We start from the raw sequence: 23,586 nt of genomic DNA, 5'->3' as shown, positions 1-23,586 counted from the left end.
AGAAATACATTTACCAGTTCTCCTACAAAATCTCTTAAGAGTTCAAACGCAAACGCCGCTCACCACTTACGGAAGTGGCCCTGAGAGTTTCCCACGCGCCAACCCGAGAGTCGACCGAGTAAATGACCCGTGATTTGTCCCTCTCCCCAGCTTCGGGCACAAGCTGCCGGGCGAGGCCCCCCCCCAGTACGGGCGGCCGGGCGCCCCGCCCGCCCGCCGGCCGCCGCCCATGGACGCCTCGCAGCACCTGGACGAGCGCGACCTGGAGCAGCAGAGCTACATCGAGGGCAACCGCTACGTCAGCGACCACGTCACGGCCGTCTCCTGCGGGGGGCACGCCCACCTCACCTCCGGTAACCCTCTTGTTTTGTTTGCTTTCAATTTCATCAGCGTTTATTGACCGAAAGCTCTTTAACTTCACAAACATCAACAGATAAAATAATTGAAGGGATGTAGATGTTCAAATATGGACAGAATGGTGAATGTTACGCAGTGTGTAAAGTGGCCACTTAAACCAGCCAATGACAGATCATAAGCCCCGTAGACGCCTAGATATTACCTTCTCTAAAATGTCAATTCTTCATCTATGTTGTAATATGTTAATATTAACAGCTCCCCAGGGAGTTGAACCCTTGTCTACAAAAATTTGAACAAACTCAAAATATTGTTGCTATTATAACAATATTTGTATTATATTCAAATGCTTGCAGACAGGCTGGATATCACTCACATAGTAATATCTAATCATTTACAGGGCTTTTGGACTATCATTGGCTGGTTCAAGCGGCCACTTTACGCACTGTGTAACAATTGCCAATCTGTTTTATTTTACTTCACAAAAGCCCCCAACATACCCGAAACAGTTTTAAAGACCTTGGGTCTTTCCAACGGTTTCACTCATACAGAAAAAGCAATGTTTTTTGTCAATAAACGAGTTACGCTTTTAAAATGTTGAATTTCATATTTCGCGATTTTAATTGAATTTAACTTACTTACTACGACTTTCACTGTCCCTTTCACTGAGAGTTTGGCAAATCTGGGGGTCTAACTTATATAGAATACGACGAATCTGAAAACCATTTTTCCCATAAGAAATAACTGAAAGTCAATGAATATATTTTCAACTCCTTAAAAATGTTGCTGGAACATTAACTTTATTGTACCAAATAGATATAATAATGTGTTAGAAGAAGTGGTAGAAGTGGAAAAAGAGGAGGGTTATGTTAAGAACAGTGAAAACACCTCCTCCACATACCCAAAAAAACCTCTTTTAAAGAACAAGGGTCTTTCTATCAGTTTTGGTCATACTAGTAAAAAACTTTTTTTTTATCAAAATGGGAATAAAATTCTCTAATTTAATCTCTAAATAGGGAAATATCACATACTACGAATACCGATAAAAATATATGAAATGGATTTAGAATAATTAATTGTATTTTCGAAATCAATATGGATATTGTAGAGAAATGTTTTCATATATAACTTTAAAAAAGAAATTGTAAAAAAATGTGTCACTAGAAAAACGCGACATGTTTGGCATTGATAGTTTTGTGACTTCAAGATGCGTGACGATGTTGTATAAAAATTTGAACGGTTAGGAACAAAGTTGAAAATTAACTAGAAACACCGGCGTAAAATGAACACAAATGTAATGGAAGATATAAGGTTAGGTTCCGTGTCGAAATTCTAAGAACAATCTAACATGTTTATTTAATTGCGTACCCTATATATATTCCAAATAAATTATAAATGTATCTAATACATAAATACAGTTTAAATTCGTTTACAAAATGAATACGATTTCACACACACAATAGGCTGCTCGCGTACACGGTAATAGAATAAAACAACGTGTAAAAGTGTGTTTGCCATTAGAATCACGGCGCCTACTGTCGTCTGGTGTCGGCCGAACCGGGGAACCCCACGCCGGCACCAACCGTCGTAATTGTAAATCGGCGTAAATCGAACAGGCGCAAAACGACGTTAACCCGTATTTCATAGACCTTTATTACTTTAAAAATGTAAAAAAAAAACAGTGATATTTCCCTATTTTCTAGATTCATACATTATGTTAGGCCGAGATAAGCATTATCGACAAAATCAAGAAAGATGTCTTAGTTTGGACATGTAGAGCTAATGGACAGTGACAGAATTTATATAGCGCTGTTTTTGTGTAGACCACCTCAAAAGCGCTTGTGAATCTATATCACATTGCCATCGGTTGGATTGTTGGATAACAAAAACAGTAAGTTTTGAAATTTTAAAATATATTTAATTTTCAGGTTTGACGCACTCCACCTCATCGTGTTCCACCAACGTGACGGTCGGTTGCGACTCTTCGCGCCAGCTGCAGTACATGGCGCCCTCCGAGGGCTTCGGTGGTCAGACGGGGCTAAACATGCACAATAGGTAACTTCTATCCCAGTCCACTCTCTATCACTATGCAGTCTATAAAGGAAATGCATCGTCCAGTTGCAGGCACACTGTCCACATCAAAGTTAAAACCAGTAACTGAACGTATAAAAACCAAAGCCAAACTTGATCCAGCCTTCTTCGTAGAACCTGTTACTTTCTTTAATTTGGGTATTGTTCTAAATCCCATTCAGATAAGACATTTTTTTTTATACTCCATTCATTTCCCTATCTGCACCCAGTGGTGCATAGAGCACTGCATTAGCCACCAAATGCAGCGTATCTCGATTATTCGTTATATGAAAATAAAGGTTACCAGTCTTATGCATCAGGTTCTAGTCTAGGGACAGTAAAATACTGCAGTGTAAAACCACCTTTTAAAACATTTAATTAAGACCTTGCCTGGAATCGAACCTGGAACCTCTAGTGCGGTGGGTGGTTACGACACCCATTACACTACAAAACGGACTGCTCATTACTCACAGAATTCCTTGTTCATCATTCGTAACCCTGTCATACATTGATTTCTCGCCTAAGAGATTAGATTTTGACCCCATTCACTCTATTTTCATCCTCAATAGTAAAATTCCGTTGTGCACTGCCAGTCTAGCTTCGATTAATGCATCTTTATTAGCAATTTATGTGCTTAGTGCGTGTGTATATAAGTTTAAAAATAATGAATGATTTTTGTCCCCAGGTACGAGATGTCCCAGGATTTGCTGGACAAGCAGATAGAGATCTTGGAGCGCAAGTACGGCGGGCTGCGCGCGCGCAAGGCGGCGCTAGTGGTGCAACGCGCCTTCCGCCGCTACACGCTACTCAAGAAGTTCTCCGCCATCACGGCCATGGCCAAGGCCGAGAAACGCGGGGTCACCACCGTGTCCGTGGACCCGCAGAGTGAGTCTTCTTACTTAGTCTGATTGTTATCATTGTCCAACACAGGAGAGGGAAGCAACACTTGCTTCGGTTATTAGAATCGGGGATTCAGGATGTTTTGGAATTCATCCGAAGTGGCTTTGTAAATATCAGATGTTTCGCATAGATATACCTGACGCATTATCCACTCCAGTAATAACCGAAACAACTAATTCTTTAAAGGTTTGTGTATTTTCAAAACCTACTTCCATATCTCCTTTTTTGTACCTGTCGACAAACCGCTTTAATATGCTTAGCGGGTTATTCCTTAAAAAAAGGTCATTTTTATGGCAAAGCAGATATGAAATGAAAATAATAATGCTTATTTTGAGTGACGTTAGATGGCGTTACTCAGGGGCAATTTTGTGGCATTATAAAATTTAACAGTTTTAATTCATATTGAGCGTGATTTCCGAATATCCCGAACATAAGACGTACTTCCAAGTGATACCAAGGTACCCCGAGGTATTTATGGATAACCCATCGGGTATTTACGAATACACCTCTCGGACAAGTCTCGTGGACTCGTATAGTGTGGCATCTGTGCCTCTCTAGATTACATCTGTCCATCTTATTTGTTAACGTCCCCTTCCTCCTCTACCATCATCTGTTCCAAGCGAGATCTGTCACTCCAGGCTGTCTGGCCAAAGAAACGGAGACACCGAGTTCTTCGATATCGACTCAGTCCTGCGCTCTGACCAATGTACTCGCAGCAGTCACCTCTGGCCCTCGGTGATATGTCTCTGAGGCACAAAGAAAGACACTGAACACTCACGATAAGACCGGCCGCATCTTGATAGCTCTTGTAATGTTGCAACTTTTTCATTTTTTGTCGAGATAACTCACATTGCGTTTACTGCGCCGATTCACTCCTCGGCCGCTCATGCCTCTGATATTCATAAAGCAGCACAAATACACAAAGTCGTTGAAAAGGTCAATATTTGCAAGCCGATTGTCCCCCCCCTCGTGATCGATGATCATGATCTTGGTTTTGGCACGGTTTAGTTTAGATACTGGAGTATAAATATAACAGTCTTAGGAATACATTACACTACTACTTCTACCATCACGCAATTTTCTCATAGGGGTAGGCAAAGAGAATGGACCGGCACACACGACTATCCTGACATACATTCCTAGCTTCTTCCATATTTATCTTGTCAAACGTGCTCCTCGGTTGTGTCTGCTTTCGACAAGACTGAACTTAAGATTTTGGTTTGCCTTATCATGTCACGTCTTCCTTGGTCATCCTTGTCCAATTTTACCCTTCATTATCCGTATATATATCTATTTTACCATTCATTCTACTTATATGAACCATCTCAGTGACCCTTTCTTAATCTTCTTTATTATTTTAAAATACATTATTAGTTCTAAATTTTCCAAAATGGAACTGCTCGCTAGAAACAAATTGCCTAAGTTAAAATTGCTAATCCACAAATTGTCCCAAGTTCTAACTGCTTCAACCTATAAACAGGAATACTTCTGAACCCATAAATGCGTAAGAATTATAATAAATATGTTTTATAATGATTATGTTTGTATCTTTTCAGATGACATTTATGCTAAGTGTCAGAGCAACGGCAACTCGGACAAGCTGTCCCTCTCTCGCCCCATGAGATCCATGTCCCTGAGAGAGAGACACGATGGCGAAGTGAATGGAATGTGAGTGTATTATTTTCGCAATTATCAAGAATGCCGGTCTGCGTCCTGGCGGATTAAGAATACAGTTTTGTATGTGTAATAGAATCAGAATCCTCAGCGAGTGTTTTCGACTCGATGGCTGCTCTCGGGTAAAAATCCTACTAAAAGAAATTGAGTGGTGGAAAGTCCGCCTTGTTTAGTGGTTGGCGCATTCGTCTACCATTCTCGAGGGTTTGATTCCTGGCAGGGTGGACGTAATCCAGCCAGTCTCTTAACGGTTGGACATACTCGAAACATTGTCGGTTTTTATTTATTTATTCTTTGTAAACAGGTCCAGAGTCCAGTCGCCGAACCACCACGACATCGATGTGATGGCCGCCCGCGTGCAGCAGTCCGCTCAGCAGCTGCACATGATGGGCGCGCACAAGGAGCCCGCCCTGTCCAACCCCTCCTCGAACCGCAGCGACGGCGACAGCGGAGTAAGTTTACCTCTCCGTAGTAGCGACGAGTCATTCTTCGCTAAATATGACAGCGGACACCGGAATGAGAGTGCCCGCACTTACCTTGGTAGTTATTGACTGTTCAGTCTCACTGATTCTTATTGCAATAATAATTGTCTTTTTTTATTTTTAATAATTACGAAAACCATTAAAAAAATATATGTTTGGAATACAATCTTTCTAAGTAAATTCTTTACTCGCAAAACCTAAATTTATTTTGATATAGGATGCGATTCCGTGGATAGTGTTGTGGACTCCGAATAAAGAGGTCCGAGGATCAGATTCCTCTTAACCACAGTTTGTTTCTCATTTTCTAAAACAGTTTTATGGCTACAAGAAGATGGCTCCAAAATTGTAATATTTGAGTATATGTATCATAAGAACACAAAATTTACCTACCTTCATGTAGTGAAAAAATATTGAGATTCGCCGCTTTCGTTGTACCGATACAGTGTCCTATGCACCGCCACGTGTGGATAGGGAAACGATGATGATGATGTTATCATGCTCAAGAAAATGTATTGAAAATAAAATTTCCGACATAGCTTCTTTATCATTGATGACCAGTGAAGGTGATGTGAATAGTTTCCCTTCCCCCAGGTGTGCAACTGCTCCGTGAGCGGCTCCGTGACCAACATCTCGGGATCCTCGCTGCACAGCGATCCTCTGCTCTCCCACCACCACCACCACCACCTGCACCACCTCAATTCTTCGGGTGAGTCGCCGTCGCCGAGCCGAACAGGACAGCGAGACACGGGCCTCTATTACAACGGGAGTTATCTTCAACTGTCTATGAAGTCGAATCTAACAGAAAATTCAAAATACCCCCGCAGTAACCAGTAACTAAATACGCTTCATTTAAAAAATATATAATTTAAAAAATTTTCACATAGAAAATTAGATTTTAGTTTTGAAGATAACTCTGTTTAGTTTTCATCGTAATACGAGCCATGATCCTCAATTACGAAGTGTCAGCGAGAGATTAAACGACATGCCGAAAGATCAACTAATGTTTTCAAAATTAAAATGTCTATAAAGATAATTGATGGAAAATTAGAGTTCACTATATCGATAAACCTTTAATCTCTTATTGCTCCTTTGTAATCGAGGGCCCGGAGGCCGCTTGTGGACGCCATGCGCTCTAACTACGAAACAGACGTGGGATCTGTGTCTATGTGCTTGCGTACACCAAAAACAAATTAATACAAACAAGTCTTTGGTTCTGCGGTAATGTTGCCGACTCTGGATCAGAGGTCCAAAGTTTGCTCCCTGACACGTACAACTAGCAGAAACCAAAATATCTTCCTGCACACATAAACAACATTCAAAACTTTCTTTAAGACCATCACAATTACAAAGATACAACAAATTATTTTATTTTTATTTTATGTCAATTGATCAATACAGATTTGGATAAAATTTTGAAATTAATTCCTTTAATCAAAAGAGTGCTGTGGTTTATTCACCTATTAGATGTTATTAAATAATCGTATATAATCACTTACTGAGTCCTGGAGCCGACCCTTATGTTTGAGAGCGAAGTATAAACATAGATGAAAGTAGGCTGAATACTGTCAAAATGCTATCTCTTAGACGAATGTGTGGTGAAACTGTGTTAGGCCGAGATAAGCATTATCGACAAATCAACAAAGGAGTGCTGCGTTGGTTTGGACATGTAGAGCGAATGGACAGCGAAAGAACTGTTAAAAAGATTTACGGTGCGAATGTTGCTGGATGTAGAAATCAAGAAAGACATGCCACGGAGGAATTCATAAATCAATGGTTCACTTGAAGATGTATGCAAGGACAAGTTGGCTACTAACAGCATGTGCCCTATCGCCACATTGGTTTTATATTTTTGTGTATGATGAAGGTGTATAGTGGGATTCTCATGTTAGTGTTATTAGTGCCCTGACAAAACCGGGAGACATAGAAGAGTCGGTAAATGGTTATATACAATTATTTATTAATGTTTGACAGCAAAGTTAATGCTTTGAATTTGAATAATAGTTTATTCAGCTGTTATATTTTATTTAAGTTGTATATTTTGTTTGCTTTCTCGGTTCATGTATGTGTTTCTCTTATGATTTGAAGGCGGCTTGTTTATTTTTGTTGGCTTTATGATTTGTTTGGCCTCAGGCCGCTCTCTGCTCGCGAGCCCCGGGCCCAGTGCCGGCCTGCTGGCGTGGGCGCAGGCCGCCTCCCTGGACGGCTGCTACTCGCACTACTCCCCGAGCGGGAGCATCAGCTCGGCCTGCTGCGTCGACAGAGGTGAGGCCGAAGGAGCCGGCGCCCTCCTCCCCCCTTCCCGACTTTATTACTTCTTCGTCGATCGACTAAAACAAAATTGTTGCGATAAAAATGACAGGCTCCTGATTCTATTTATATTTTTGTAACATCGACAGCCATTTAACCCTTCTGTGGCTATAGTGTCACATGAGTCTACGTTAAATACTAAACTTGATATATCGCACCCCCCGTCTAGAGTGTCTCAAGTCTAAATGTGTCAAACAGAGAAAAAAAGACTTTGAAGATGTAAATGCTCATAAGATCACCTACATGGTATGGATTGCTAGCTGGGCAAGTATAAACCGTATAAAGGCTAGCACCTATGCGTTACAATGGCGCCCAACGTGGACCCTGTTTGAATAATAATATACACCATCCTTCCTTACGCATGTAAATGCTCATAAGATCATCTACAGAGAATGGATTGCTAGCTGGGCAAGTATCAACCGTATAAAGACTAGCACTTATGTGTTACAATGGCGCCTAACAAATCTAGTTTCGGTTGGTCACTAAAAACAGATTATTAAACAGTCCTATAAATGTGTTGAATTTTTGTTTTTAAATACCTGTATTAAAAAAACACGTTTTTTTTGCCTTATGCAATACGATGTTACAACACCGTCTCCATGGAGATTTTTTAGCACAGTCTTTTGAGAGTTAACCTTCAATATTCCAGAATGAACTATGTATCCAAATCCATGGGACCTTTGTCCTGCGCTGGATTGGGACATAGACAAGCAAAAAAAATAGCAGTTTGTAATAAATCATAATACCAAAATAATTCACAATTCACAAATATTTTGTTTCTCGATTATCTTTTCATTCCATTCAATAATTTAATAGACAACATTAATTGATAGCAGTAAGTAAGCTCAGTATGTTAGTCTCAGTTAGGTAAATAACAAAATTCAACCTTTTCCAGGAGGTAGTAAAAATGATATTTTAAATAAAATCTATCACATTATTTACTCCGATCCGCGGTACTGTTTTCCTTCAAAAAGATCGCCTTCAGCCTAAAGTATCGTATGATTAGGAAACATCCAATTGACGGTAATGCAAGGTGACATTCCACTAAAATGGCACTATGTGAATTTATATTATTAAACTCTACCTACAGGGCAAAATGGCTGTCTCACAATGTTACCAAAATATACTTATAGTAAAATAATGCTTGTCTTTATTTAATATATATTATAATGTGCAGGTCAACAATTTATCCACTTATCCACAGCAATTTGTAGATCTCTATTTTATATGTATGATCGGTGCGCAAATGTCGACATCCATACAAAATGCAAGACTGATAAATAAGAATTAAGAGATGATCTTGCGATGTTTTGGACAAGTGGAGCAAATGGATGGCGAAAGAACAGCTTAAAACATTTTCAGTCGGAATGTACGTAGATTGATACAGACACGTAAAAAGATAAAAAATGACTAGACAACGGCATGATCGTGTTAAGTCCAACAAATTCCTAAAAGTAAACATGTCGGAATAATTGGCGTGCGCGTGCATGAGAAGATCTATGAACTTAGAGGAAGCGATGTATGCCAGCTGTATGTATTTAAGTTTATATCTATTAAATTATAATTACAATAAGTAATATACACATTTTAGTTCTGACTACTTTTGATTTGGGATTTTTCGTCAGTGACTGGGTGTTGAACCGGAATCGTAGTAAAATTAAAATGGCATTGGGCAGGACACTCGGGGAGACAAAATGATGGCAGGTGGACACGCAGAATAATAAAGTAGAGACTATGGGCAAACAAAAGAGGTGTTCAAAGGCCACCAAAAAAGGGCTGACGACGTTGCCTCAATAGCAGGAAGAAAACAGACAGGAGTGGAAACAATCGGAAGAGGCTTTTATCCGGTATTGGAGAGAACACAGCTGAAGAAGACTGGGTGTCATTATCTAGATTACTGACTGTCCATGCACTCTGTAGCTGCAAGACGTGCTGTAATCTAGCTCCTGTCTGTTATAATTGAAATAGATCATAATCGGAAACGAGGAACTAGAATCTCAATCGTCCATGCGCTCTGTAGCTGCAAGACGTGCTGGGATATTTATTTATTGTACAGCGCCCTTGAGGTGATTTTCTCTATAAATTATCCAACTATATATACATATGTCGTCATAACCAATATCGTCAGATTGGTGGAAGGATAAACACAATCAGTGTCGACAACTGCTCTCTCACGTCAATAATGAACCCCAATCACTTGTGATAAATCCCTTTTTAAAAGTGGTCAAAACTAAAATATAAGTTTTATTATATTTTATATCCAGTTTTATAAAAAAAATCTGTAAAAAAACTTAATCTAATCCCGACTCTTTTCTGTTCAACTAGCCATTTTAAATTTTCACATAAAATTTTAAGTGAACTGACTGACAACATCCTAAAGAAATCTTCTGCACAATTCAAATTGGATGCGCGCATGCTGTCACACATTTTGTTTATAAACACTTAGCATTCATTGCACCGTGTTGATGAATCTCTGCTTTCAAAACACCTTCATTTTACTGCACTAGATTCTACCAGCATTTCCAGATTATTGTACCTGCACTCTGACACAGATAGTGTTCATCATTTATCATTTGAGACATACAGAAGTTAGATGCTGTAGTATTGTCAACAATTCATGAAATTTCTTTATACCCATTGATTAAGACGTCCGATTAGGGACATGTTAGAAAATTCAAATTCTCAATGGCATAGAGTCAACACGGCTTGTTCATCGGACCTTAAGTGTTTAATTACCTTCTACTAAAACTCGAGGAAACAAAATTGAGTTAAGATAATGTAAACGGACTTTTATCATGTCCAGGCAGATGAAGAATACAGTTATGTGTGTAAATTAGAACCAGAACCCTGGATGAGTGTTCTCGACTCGATGGCTATTTATATATAATACAATTTGCTGTCGACACATACTACTTATAGGTATTTTAAATAGCTTTCACAAACTGGGAAAAATATAAAATAATTATAAAAGTGTGGGGTTCACAGTCCATTGGTCGATGACACACATGCTAAATAATTCACCTGAAATTATAGTGCAACGGCCGTTGAAGCATCATTTTCTATAGAATCCAATATAACATATTATGCAACTCTAACAGTATTGCGCATAAAGACGAGATCGTCGTCCTGCAGTACATTCACATAGTCCCTACCATGGAGATATGAAGAACAAAGGATCGTATCCTGTAAAGAGACCACAGGGCGCAGTCAACGCCCGGTCAGCCCAGCAGTTCAGTTCAGTCAGTCCAGTTCAACGCGGTCACTCAGTTCCAGCATGTAGTTCAAGTGCAGTCTCTTCAACCCATCATCGCCGTAACACTCGCGCAATGCAATTCACCATGTAGTAAATACGCATTAAACAGCAACCTCGTGTCTTCTCTCAATCTCTAACCGGGGTAGGAGCTCCACCAACTCTCGACTACCAATATCGTACAAAAGTAAAAATTTCCCACGACTAAGACAATACTACGGCATCCAATTCCGTATGTCTCAATGACAATTTGTCGCCGACACATGCTATTTAGGTACTTTAAATAGCTTTAACAAACTGGTAAAATTATAAATCATATCTAAGAGAATGAAATGTGCAACACTATAACTTACTTTTAATAATATGGTAAAAATATGTTTGGAATTCTTGGATGCAGTAGTTGAGGAAGATCGAGAAAGATGTGGCGTGGTCAGATCTAATGAATTTTTGGAAGTTGACATGTTAAAGACGGAATAATCGGCATGTGCATGAAAATACATGAATTTAGAGGAAACAGAGTTTGTATTCAAAGATGGAGAGGTATGGTGATTTGTGTTTATTTTGCTTCTTTACTAGTTGGTTCAATTTACAATGTTTTACTTTAAAATAAGTTAGTAACCATTTTCTGTTGATTTTTTCACTTTCATTATTATAATATTAGTTTGAGAAGTGTAAGCTGAGTCAGCTTATGATGTCATCAACACATCCAGATGCAAGAAATGTTTAGTTTATAATTAAAAATGTTGAAATTATAACATTTTTAGAAACTAATTAAACGAAAAAATAAACAAATTGTATTTGTTAAAAAGAAGGCATTTAGTTATAAAATGTCCAGGCAGACGGAGAATACAATTCTGCGTGTGAAATAGAACCAGAACCGACCCCTTTGTTCGATTCCTAACAGGGTGGACGTGATCTATAAATTTTGAAGGTTTTTTGAACTGCAATATTTCACTGTTCCTGGATTGGCACCTGAAGCGTAAAACTGATCACCTTAACCTCATGTAACTGATGATCTAACTAAACTTCGGTTTACCGATGCAGTGGCCTATGCACTACGGAAAGAGGGATGCTGCGTCACAAAGAGATTTTTTAAATGATTTAATTTTTCTTTTATAATTAATTTCAGAGATAATTTTGGAATTTTTGTAAATATGGTCGAGGGAGTTTTTGTAGATTATTAAGTTTTCATTTAAGTATATCACCGTCATTAAGTCGAAAGTGCACAATTTTGACTGTATGAATTATCACGGTATGCCAAACACCTCAGCATAAAACGATATTACTCGCTATAAAACAATACCTCGTATCAATATTGGTATAATGTTTCAGGAGATGCAAAAAAGCTGGTTAAGCAACCTTTCCCTTTCCACCGTCGATAATTTTTCTTACAGATTATGTAGCTGCGTATGTTTTCACGGTCACTGTTATCAAAATGTATCTTTTTTGGGTGATCCCGTGTAAGTTGGATTCGTTTCGACGTTTTGGCAACCATTGCAGGAGCCATTTTCAGGGTAAACTGTGTGTTTTGTAAAAAAAATATGTGTCGCAGTCGGTAGCGGGCACATTCCGTGTCATTTTTGTGGCGTGTAGTGCCGGGAAACATGTTGAGTTTTCCAACCGGCCAATAAAATAAAATTCAAGCGGTGAAACATATTCAATAGAAAATAAAAATGAAAAAGCTAAAGATATACAAAAATAGAAATAATTTAATTTGTATATAAATTACCTTACATCAGTACTATTACTCAATGGGAAAGGAGGAGAGGTTAAGGAAGACAATGGAGATGTTTCTTCAGACGTGATTTAAACAGGACTACTGTAGTAAAATTTTAGTATTAACAAATTACAACAGGGATGGAGAATACTTAAAATAAGGAAATACGGAAGTCTAGGCATCTACAGGGCTTATGACCTGTCATTGGCTGGTTTAAGTGGCCACTTTACACACTGTGTAACATTCACCATTTTGCCCATGTTTGAACATCCATATTTCTTCAGTTCTTCCATTTGTTCATTTAAGTGAAGTTGAAGAGCTGAAGCCTTTATTGCTGTGAAGAGATTCATCAGACTGAATTATTTCACATACTAGGCAACGCCTGAAAACAATTTTTCAATTTTTAAACTTCTTTGTTAATCTCAATGACTCCCGAGGAGGTGAAATCCAGTCTTTTGTCTACAAATATTTGGACAAACTCAAATATTGTAAAATTTTAGTAGTATATTATTCTTTACATAGAATTAATTGAACCACTTATAAACGTCATTAAAATTATAACTAAATACAATGAAAGCATCCACTGCTTTCCCGAAACTGTTCATAAAGACTCGAGTCTTTCTTCAGTTTCGCATATCAATATTAAGTGAAAATTTAATATTTCTTTACAATCAAACCGCGAAAATAACAAAACAAAGAAACTTTAAAAGCTTTCATTGTACCCCTCACTGCAGTATTGTCAATTTGTGATCAATCAAATACACATGGTCAGCACAATCACCTTTTTCTAATTTCCCAGTATGACAGTGAAGGAATACAGTGTTAGTTCCAAATTGAGACTGCGGCCGCAATAAATAACTATATAATATAATTCAACAATTAGTCAATTAAACCCAACAAACAAATAAATTTAAATCAACAAACAAAAATCAATAAACACGAATCTAATGCCATGCTGTCTTGTCCACTTTATAGTTGCTCTTTCCAAACAGCCTGTGCTTGACAAAATCTTTAAATTTTTTTTGGCAAAGCCCGAATTTCAAGAGGTACCTTGTTGTAGAGTCGTATGCAGTTAGAGGCAAAAGAATGATTATTTTTTTGCAGTGGGCACATTGCAAGCCCCACCTTGTGGCCTCTTTTCAGATCCGCGCATTGCAAAAACAATTTATGGTAAATTTTATTTTTTTCAAAAAAATCTTCATTTTCAAAAGATTAGCATATTTTTATTTTTTGCATTTATATTTACTGCTTTCAATGCCCCTATCGCCGTCGGAGCAACCTAAGTATATACAGTAATTTGTCTGTCACCCTCAATCAAATTTTCACGGGGTATGTTAGTTCATTAGCTTGTTAGTAAACCGGAAGAAACAAGTCCGATCGGGAGAACCAGTAAGTGGGCACAACTATAGTCCTTAAAATAAAGCTTGATTAGAATGACAGCTGTCAAACAAATTTCATTAGTGATGGAAAATTACTGATCACTGATCAAATCGATTTTATCAGTTATTTCACGCAATCATGAAACTCTGTTTCCGAAAATTGATATAAAAAACGCAAAAACAAGCCTATTATAGTGTGTTCAACACAATTATTCACCAAAAAAATGAGACATTTATATTTTTTTCATGAACAACATCAAATGAATAATTTTTTTATTCGATTAATTTACATTGAAGAACGTCGTTAATAATAAGTTTTATTTTAGTTTTCTTTCAGTTTTAAAGCTGATTCTATATTAATATGTCGATTTATGTTTCAAGCATTGTATTAAAAAAATAAATTAACCCACCAGATACAAATGATTTTTCGTGTGTCTATATAAATAACTCCTTTGATGTTACTACAAAGTTATGTCGTCACTTTTTCTGACAACTGTCATTCTAATCATGTTACATTTTAAAGACTATAGCATATCTTTGTATCTCGTGTTGAACCTATGGATATCTCTGTCCCTCTTTGATAATGGATGGGAGATGATTCCACAGTCGAGCCGCATGGACACTATATGAGAAGAAAGACGAATTGTGGATGGGTATTAGGAGGGTTTTCCCCGAAGATGGCTCCTGCAATGGTAGCCTAAATTTCGGAACGAATCCAACTTACACCGGATCACCCAAATAAGATACATATTGATTACAGGTGTATTTTTGAATCTGAATCGAAATACTCCAAAAAGGCTTTTCGACAAACGGGGGAGATACGAGGCACTGTTTTATAACGAGCAATATGAATCATCGTCTTTCTTTTATTATTTTTAAGTTTCCAAATACACCCACGTTCGGGAGTACATAACACCCCATACTCAAACTAAAACTTATCACAAAATCACATTGTACAAAACTACCGTTTATTTGACATCTGCACCTTTATTTACTAACTTTCTCGGTGTTGGATGATATTATTATTGTATCTAATATTGTAAATTATTTGTGTTTATTCATGTACAGTAGAACTCCAATTATCCGAATCCATCGGGACCGGACCCTATTCGGATAATTAGTTTTTTTTTTCCGAAAAATGGTAAAACCCCTGTTTTACGTTTTTCAAGGGAGCAACAAAAAAAGTGTAAAACTGAGGAAAACGCTCAAGTGAGGAAATGAAAAATGTATGGAAAAAATGAAATTTCATTAAAATATAATTATTGTACTATACGACTATACTAAATTTACTGCAGAAAAATTGTAAGAACTGTCATGATTGGGATTATTCATATTTACCAATGATTTACTACAATGTGTTATTTTTTATTGAATTTAAAAAAAATTGCATAAATAATTTTATCTAGGTACTTAACCTTAAAAATTTGAATTAGCCCACAATGCATACAACGATTTTTTCACTAAATACTGGGAAATTTTATTTACTCGGTAATTACTTTATGTATGTTGAAAATGGGAGAAAAAAACTATTTTCAAAGAAAAAGAGTTTTCAATTAATTCAATAAAAAGGCAACACTTTTACATGTTAAGCGTAGTTACAAGCAGTGGCGTGCGTTCCATATAGGCACATAAGCAGTGCCTACCCTACTAGAATTTTATTAAAACAATAACAAAAAATAATATAAAATATGCAAGTTACTATTTGTAAAATTTGAAAAATGCGCCAAGTTGTGTATCGTTCCGATTGGCACGAGCTCTTGAAGCTTCAGATATTAAATGGCGTCTGTTCGCTGGGAGGTTATCGTCGTGGAAAAGAGAGCGATTTGTCTTGAGTTTTTTGTTTTATAAAGTACGCATATTTTATAGGCCCAAAAATGTTTAATTCCTTTTTTACTGATAATATTTCACTGATTCCTAACTTTCAAAATTTTCCTTCTTTTAAAAAACACGCACTATCCTGGATACAATCCTCTTTTTTTCTATGATATATTTTGTTGCCCTTTAATAATAAGGAATATTTTTATGTTTTTTTCAAATATTTTTTATTTTCTTTTTTAATTACAAAAAAAATAATACCATATAATTTTTTACAGAATATTTTATTTTCTCTTTCTCATGTTACACAAAAATATTATAACTGTTTATTTATTATAGGAGTGAAAATTCATTGATATCTTCTTGTATACCCACGAACAGGCCATGCCTTTGTGGTATTTTTTTTGTTTACTATTAATATGAATTTCATTGCTATGTAATTATCCTTTATTTTTTTAATACTCTGTTTTACCTCTTATGTATATTGTAAAAAAAAAAAGTTTTGACAGCGCCCTTTGTTGGCCGGTCTTGCATTTCGTGCGATGTTCAGGCAGATGTCTCCTCCTTCCAGCTGATAACGATATATCTAAGCAGCATGCCACTATCTATAGTCAGTTACAATATGAAAACTTTCAAATAGAATTGTGTAGGTTTTATATTTGGCGACACGCCCGCTGCCATTCTGCCAGTAAATATGAACGAGCACCGAGTCTTTCCGTGAATAAAAATTGTGATGTTGCAGGTCCTATCTATGGCAATATCCTCTCGAGCGGCGGCAAGCCCCTGAGCGCCCCGTCCGCGCAGCTGGTGGCCATGCAGCACCACAGTCGCCGGGTGCCCCCCGAAGTGCCCAAGCGCACCAGCAGCATCACGCTCGGGTAAGGCCTGCGCGGTTACCCTTCCTTATTGCAATATCCGAGAAAGAGGCTCTGAAACACACACCTATAAACTAAAGTTTACTCAGGTTTGAAATTGGTAATCTGCCGATGTACCGGTCCTTGCTTTGAGAATATTAAGAGACATAAGTCACCAGTCTACACACGTGCGTTTCCAGAAATTCTCCAGCAGCCTAGTGGACCATATGGTGACGATATCTACCTACTGTCTACAAAAGATTCTCTTCGGACATCTATCTGCCTTTGTTAACCATGGAGTTGATACAGTGCTTTATTTATTTAGTTTTCTATTGCTTAGTTCTTGGCATGAACACTTGACAAACTTACTACTATGCTCTATTTTTTATAAATTTATTGATATCATTCTAACTTTGCTGGAATTCCACTCGTCCATGCGCTTTGTAGCTGCACGATGATTGGTTATCTAGCTTTCATATACCAACTTAAAAATACCTAAATTTTATAAATGGGGTCTAGAATTCCAATCGTCTATGCGCTTAGTAGCTGCAAGACGTGTTGTAATCGTACCCCTTTTTATTATTCATATTATTTTTATTTTTTTTAGTATCATTAATACACTAAATTTATTTGTCAATTTTTAAAATATGTAAATGGGAGCTAAATTTCTAACTGTCTATGCGCTCTGTAGCTGCAAGACGTCCTGTAATCTAGCTCCTATCTGTTATTATTTTTTATTGATCTTAATTGAAAACGAGGAACTAGAATCCCAACCGTCCATGCGCTCTGTAGCTGCAAGACGTACTGGGATATTTATTAATTGTACAGCGCCCTTGAGGTGATTTTCACAAAAATGGCGCTATATAAATTATCCAACTATATATATATATATATATAATATCGTCGGGTTTCTGGAACAAGCTGGTTACTAATAATATTACTAATTGAATCGGCGTTCACTTTGTAACACTTCATTATAAATTATTATGAAAATATTATTTTTTTATCAGTGCTACGCAATTTTATTATTTTTCAAGAAATTCCACTTACCATTCTTTCCCTCAGTGATCATGTTTCCACATCTGTACTTCCATACATATGCCAACTCCTTAGATAATTGGAATGACCACCCTATTTCAGGTTCCATCACTGATTCATTTGTTTGCTTTTGTATAGATTCTATAATGAAACCGTGAACTTATATTCTGTATGCACTATCGGTTATATATCACCTGTCGATGGAAGGAGTGCTATCCTGAAACTGTAGTAGTGTTCTTGTAATATAATTAATAATAATAATAACAAAGTTTTATTTTCATAATAATTGGTAACTAATATTTTACTTTTGTCGGCCTCGTGGTGTAATGGTCAGCACGTTAGCCTGCCATGCAAGAGGTCTCGGGTTCGATTCCCGACATGGTTGATGTGAAACATTTATTTAAAAGGGTGTTTTCACACTAGAATATTTCATAGTCCCCGGACTGGTACATAAAGCGGAAGACTGATCATCTTACCTTCATGTAACAAAAATGACGCTGCGATTGGTGTACCAATGCAGTGCCCTGTGCACCATTAGGTGCGGAAAGGGAACGATGATGATGATGATGAATATTTTACTAGTTATGAGATGTAGAAATATTTGCGTTCCCATGATTTACCCAATTATTTAATTTTGAGGGCCATTTTCAACGAGTTGTAAAATTCACCATTAGAAAATGAGGATCAAGTTGGGCTAGAGTGGGATTTGAACCACGGATCTTTGAGCCGTGAGTCTGAGACACTTGCCACGGGAACTTATAAAATATGAGATATTTTTATTTACTTTTGAAATAAAGATTATTTGATGCCAGTTATGAAGCCATCTCATTCGTTGTAGTATTGTACCAACTTGTTCCAGAAAGCTGATGATATGAGATGCCAAAGAGTTCTCTTGGTGATGTATTGGAGTGAAGCGTAGCATTGGGAAAGTAAGGACGAAAGTAGGCTGAGTGTTGTCTAAATCCAATCTCTCAGAATGTGTGGTAAAACTATGTACGATAGGTGCACAAATGTCGAAATCCGTGCATTATGTACGGCTGAGACAAGTGTAGGATTAGGTTGCTGAGAGTTAGAGCTCCTACCCCAGTTAGAGATTGGCAGAAGACAGAGAATGATGTTTAATGCGTATTTATTGCATGGAAAATAAATAATGAATTATGCCGCGTGAGCGTCACGGCGATGAGAAGTTGAACTGGCTGCACTTGAACTACATGTTGGAACTGGCTGACTGAGCGTTACCACGCCCTGTGGTCTCTTTATAGGCCACGTTCCTTTGTTTTTCATATCTCCATGGTAAGGACGATGTTAATATACTGCAGGACGACCCTCTCGTCTTTATGCACAATACTGTTAGAGTTGCATAATATGATGTATTGGATTCTATAGAAAATGCTGACTCGCTTCATTGGTCGTCGGACTATAATTTCAGGTGAAATTATTTATGATATAAAAAATTACCGAATATTGTCAAAAATTTTTAATTAATTTTTCATCTCATTCTACAGTGGTCCGCCGGGGATCGGACTTGTGGGTAATCAGCACGGCTCCATGAGTTCCGTGCAGTCCTCGGGTTCCGACTCCAGCTCCGTGGAGCACCACCGGGCTGCGGCGCATCAGAACTACGAACTTAACCCTGACAGGCGAGAAACCCATACAAAAAATATTTTTACACCGAGTCCTTCGCGTATTCCAATCATAAAAATCCTCTTTCTTAATAAGAGTCTATCCAGCAGGTCGTGGAAGATTCACGGATACAGAAATGATATTTTTTGAATTGTAGAGTTCTTTTCAAAGTTTACTATTTCCTATTAGCTATCCTATCCATCAAATGGCCATCCCCTCAATTCTCCCCTTTTTAATTTGTTTCTCTATTCATCTTCACTTTATTTCCTTTTTTTTTTTTTTTTAGAATGAATTACATTAAGTGTATGTTGTGAGTTTATTTTTGTTATTTTCCATAATATTTTATATGTACTTTTGATTGTATATTGTAAGAGCCCTCTGGGCGTTAATTAAATAAATAAATAAAATAAATGTAACAGACTATTATATTGAAATATTAGGATGTTATTTTAAAACTAAATGTAAATTGAATACATATTTTTTTTTAAATGAAGAAACATTTGCGTTCTTATTAATTACCTAAATATTCCAACTTTTTGGGGCCATTTTCAACAAGTTGTAAATAACTCACTATTAGAAAATGGGAATCAAGTTGAGTTGAGAAAATGGGAATCATAAAATGTTTGTGTCCCGCAGGTACTGTAACGCAGTGTGGAAGAGGCAGACTCCCGGCAGCGTCACGCGGGAGTACTACATGACTCCGGGAGGAGAGCCGGCCGAGCACATGCAGGCCCAGGCCCTCAAGGTAAGGAGACATTCTCCGAGAAGCTGGAGACTGAGATGATGATAATAATGTAGTTATGAAATTTCCAATATTTTTTGTAAACGTCAATCTTTATTTGTTACTATTGGTATTTAAATTCAAAATAATCCCCATTGTTATCTATGACTTTGCGTCATCTATATGGGAGTTCGTGGATTCTGTGCGAAAAGAAAAATGGCAGTTTTGACGAGATGAAATCTAGAGCATTTAATTGTTCAGTCAAGTTTTTCAAAAATATGTGAAAAAATAAACTGCTTTCAACGTATGTTTTGCATGTTCTTGTGAATCAACCAATAATTCTCATAGAGTTTGGAATACTTTATTATTGTTTTTTTTGTAATATGTATGAATAAATAAAATATATAAAAAAAAATCACCATCAGCAGAACCTGCCGTAGAGAACTTGTGACGTCACGTGCAGTAATTTCAAAACTTTAAAATATCATTGCACTGATAATACGATACGTAAAAATATTAAAAATATCATTTTTACTTTGTTTGATAGTCAAATCATGTGTATTTTTAATCTATCAATACTTAATGAATAAATAAAATATACGAACTTTTAAAAATTCATGAAATCTGCTCAGTATTCAAAATGATGTATTGTCCGTGGAAGGTGTCGGAGACGGTGCGCAAGCGGCAGTACCGAGTGGGGCTGAACCTGTTCAACAAGAAGCCGGAGCGCGGCATCCGATACCTCATCCTGCGAGGGTTCCTGGAGAACAGTCCTCGGGGGGTAGCGCGCTTCCTCATCACGCGCAAGGGGCTGTCCAAGCAGATGATCGGCGAGTACCTCGGCAATCTGCAGGACGCCTTCAACATGGCCGTGCTAGAGTGAGTTCATTTTTGCAATTCGTCGTTCGCATCTAAGAAAATATAGAAAACTCATTTGCGAGAAGCTGGAGTTTTGATGTACATAAACAGAGTAGTTAAAAAAATATTTTCATTGAGACATTGAGACCTTTACATTTTCCATTTTTTTAAAAATATTTTATTTAGAATAGTATTCTCACTCAGTGAGATGTCCTGTGCCGAAAAAAATATTTTATTTTATTCTATACATGTCATTAATAGGGCAATTCTCTTGCTGAATACGGCTTCTGCGGATAGTATGGACCTTTTTTTCTGTACATATCGGCAGTTTAGCAGCTATCTGCTTTCTATTCATTAACTTCTGCCTTGTATTTACAGTCATCATTAAGCGATGGGTTAAACAACCCGTAAAGTAATGCAGACTACAACAACAAGAAACCATCATGCCGTTTCTCCGTAAGGGTAGGAGAGAGGATAGAACGCCACATCACTCTATCTTTGCATACAGATCTCGCTTCTTCTACATTCATACATCTTCACATGCACGCGTGCCAATTATTCCGACTTTTGACATGTCCATCTTCAAGTATTTATTGGATTTGGTCATGCCATGTCTTTCTCGGTCTACCTCTATTTCTGCATCCATCAACATTCGCATTGTAAATATTCTTAGCCGTTCTTTTGCTGTCCATTCGTTCTACATGTCCAAACCAGCGCAGAGCTCCTTTCTTGATTTTTCAATAGGTAAATATCACACAATACGAATACCGATAAAAATATATGAAATGGATTTTTAGAATAATTAACTGTATTTTCAAAATCAATATGGATATTGTGGAGAAATGTTTTCATATATAACTTTAAAAAAGAAATTTAAAAAAAATATGTCACTAGAAAAACGCCACATTTTTGGCATTGATAGTTGTGACGTCAAGATTCGTGACGATGTTCTAAAAAAATTAGAATGGTTTAGAACAAAATTAAAAATAAACATGAATCGTGATGTATTAGGAGCATGGCCAATAAAATAGCCGTTTTTGCGGGAATTTAAAATTACAAATTTAAAAACATTTTTTATGCTACTAATGAGTAGCAAAAAAGTTCTTTTTTACTGGACAGTATTTCATAGACCTTTATTACTTTAAAAATGTTTTTAAAAAGTTATATTTCCCTATTGTTGATTAAATAAATGTACATGCCAAAAGCAACGTATGTTTTGCATGAAGGATTTTGATTTTATTTTTAAAAAAAAAAATTTTTCAATTTGAATTTACATAATATATAAGAAGTGATGTTTAACAGTATTTGCTACTGCCATCAAATTCTAGTCTTAAAATATTAAAACATAAAAATAAATATTACTTGTTTCCAGATGCCACCAACCGCCGGCACTCAAAAATTATTTTATTATAACTTAAAACAACTACCATTATAAACACAATCTCACAAATAAAAAGTTATAATAAAAATAAATGTTTCGTAATTAAAATAATCGCAAACAAACAGTTGACAATCTTATTGAAACTGGCACAGTGGTCACAGATATTTAGAAATACCTCTTAAATTGTCGCAAATGTATAGAACTAAAATAATATCTATTATATTGCCTTTTTTATAAAAAGAAACATTTCCATTTTCATGATTTACCCGAACATTTAAATTTTGGAGGCCATTTTCAACGAGTTGTAAATAACTCACTATTAGAAAATGGGAATCAGGTTGTGATAGAGTGGGAGTGCGAACGTCAGACCTTTGATTCATGAGGGCCATTTTATTTTAGTTGTAAATAATTGTTTAAATTTATTTCAACAGAGAGGGAAAAAGTTTTCGAGAAGAAATTTGGAAGTCTAGGCATTTACAGGGCTTATGACCTGTCATTGGCTGGTTTAAGTGGCCACTTTACACACTGTGTAACATTCACCATTCTGCCCATGTTTGAACATCCACATTTCCTCAACTCTTCCATCTGTTGACTTTTGTGAAGTGAAACTTCACTTCACAAAAACAAAACACTTCACAAAAAAGTGAAGTTCACTTCACAAAAGTCAACATATGGAAGAGTTGAGGAAATGTGGATGTTCAAACATGGGCAGAATGGTGAATGTTACACAGTGTGTAAAGTGGCCACTTAAACCAGCCAATGACAGGTCATAAGCCCTGTAAATGCCTAGACTTCCAAATTTCTTCTCGAAAACTTTTTCCCTCTCTGTTGAAATAAATTTAAATATGAACAACTCCCTAGGGAGGAAATCCAGCCAGTCTGCAAGCATTTGGACATAATCAAACAAACGAAAATCAGAGATAAGTTAAACGTAGTGATGCAGAAAGCGTGGCTGGTGTCCACAATTTTGAAAAAAATGAGAGATTGATGTTATCGGGTGCAGTAAGGTCAATTCTATGTTCTGCTAAAAACAGCCAGACCGCTTTCATACAAAAAACTGCATTAATTACTTTCTGAAAATGGTGTCAATCATAAAAATGGCATTTCTCAATTTGTAGCCCACAGCATTAGGAGAATCTTATGGTACTTTAAAAATCATTAAA

General features: G+C 36.9%; 1 protein-coding gene across 10 annotated transcripts in view; it reads left to right on the top strand.

Annotated features, from left to right (window-relative positions):
* Positions 1-23,586, top strand: part of siz (Brefeldin-resistant Arf-GEF family protein schizo) — a 247,742-nt gene that overhangs the window by 201,910 nt on the left and 22,246 nt on the right. For 5 of the 10 annotated variants that reach the window (XM_088239187.1, XM_088239209.1, XM_088239203.1 and 2 more), the window contains 11 exons: positions 151-353; positions 2,283-2,409; positions 3,110-3,309; positions 4,881-4,992; positions 5,303-5,450; positions 6,057-6,186; positions 7,611-7,742; positions 16,691-16,826; positions 19,346-19,480; positions 20,100-20,208; positions 20,846-21,063. In XM_088239187.1, the coding sequence (XP_088095313.1) occupies positions 151-353; positions 2,283-2,409; positions 3,110-3,309; positions 4,881-4,992; positions 5,303-5,450; positions 6,057-6,186; positions 7,611-7,742; positions 16,691-16,826; positions 19,346-19,480; positions 20,100-20,208; positions 20,846-21,063 (1,650 nt within the window). The remainder of the gene's footprint in view (positions 1-150; positions 354-2,282; positions 2,410-3,109; positions 3,310-4,880; positions 4,993-5,302; positions 5,451-6,056; positions 6,187-7,610; positions 7,743-16,690; positions 16,827-19,345; positions 19,481-20,099; positions 20,209-20,845; positions 21,064-23,586) is intronic. The other 5 variants (XM_088239254.1, XM_088239240.1, XM_088239248.1 and 2 more) reach the window with 2 other exon arrangements.

This window comes from Micrasema longulum, unplaced genomic scaffold (assembly GCF_059751315.1).
Source record: "Micrasema longulum isolate JH-2025_06_02 unplaced genomic scaffold, ASM5975131v1 h1tg000114l, whole genome shotgun sequence".
NCBI classification, from domain to species: domain Eukaryota; kingdom Metazoa; phylum Arthropoda; class Insecta; order Trichoptera; family Brachycentridae; genus Micrasema; species Micrasema longulum.
This window is presented reverse-complemented; position numbering and strand designations above follow the sequence as displayed.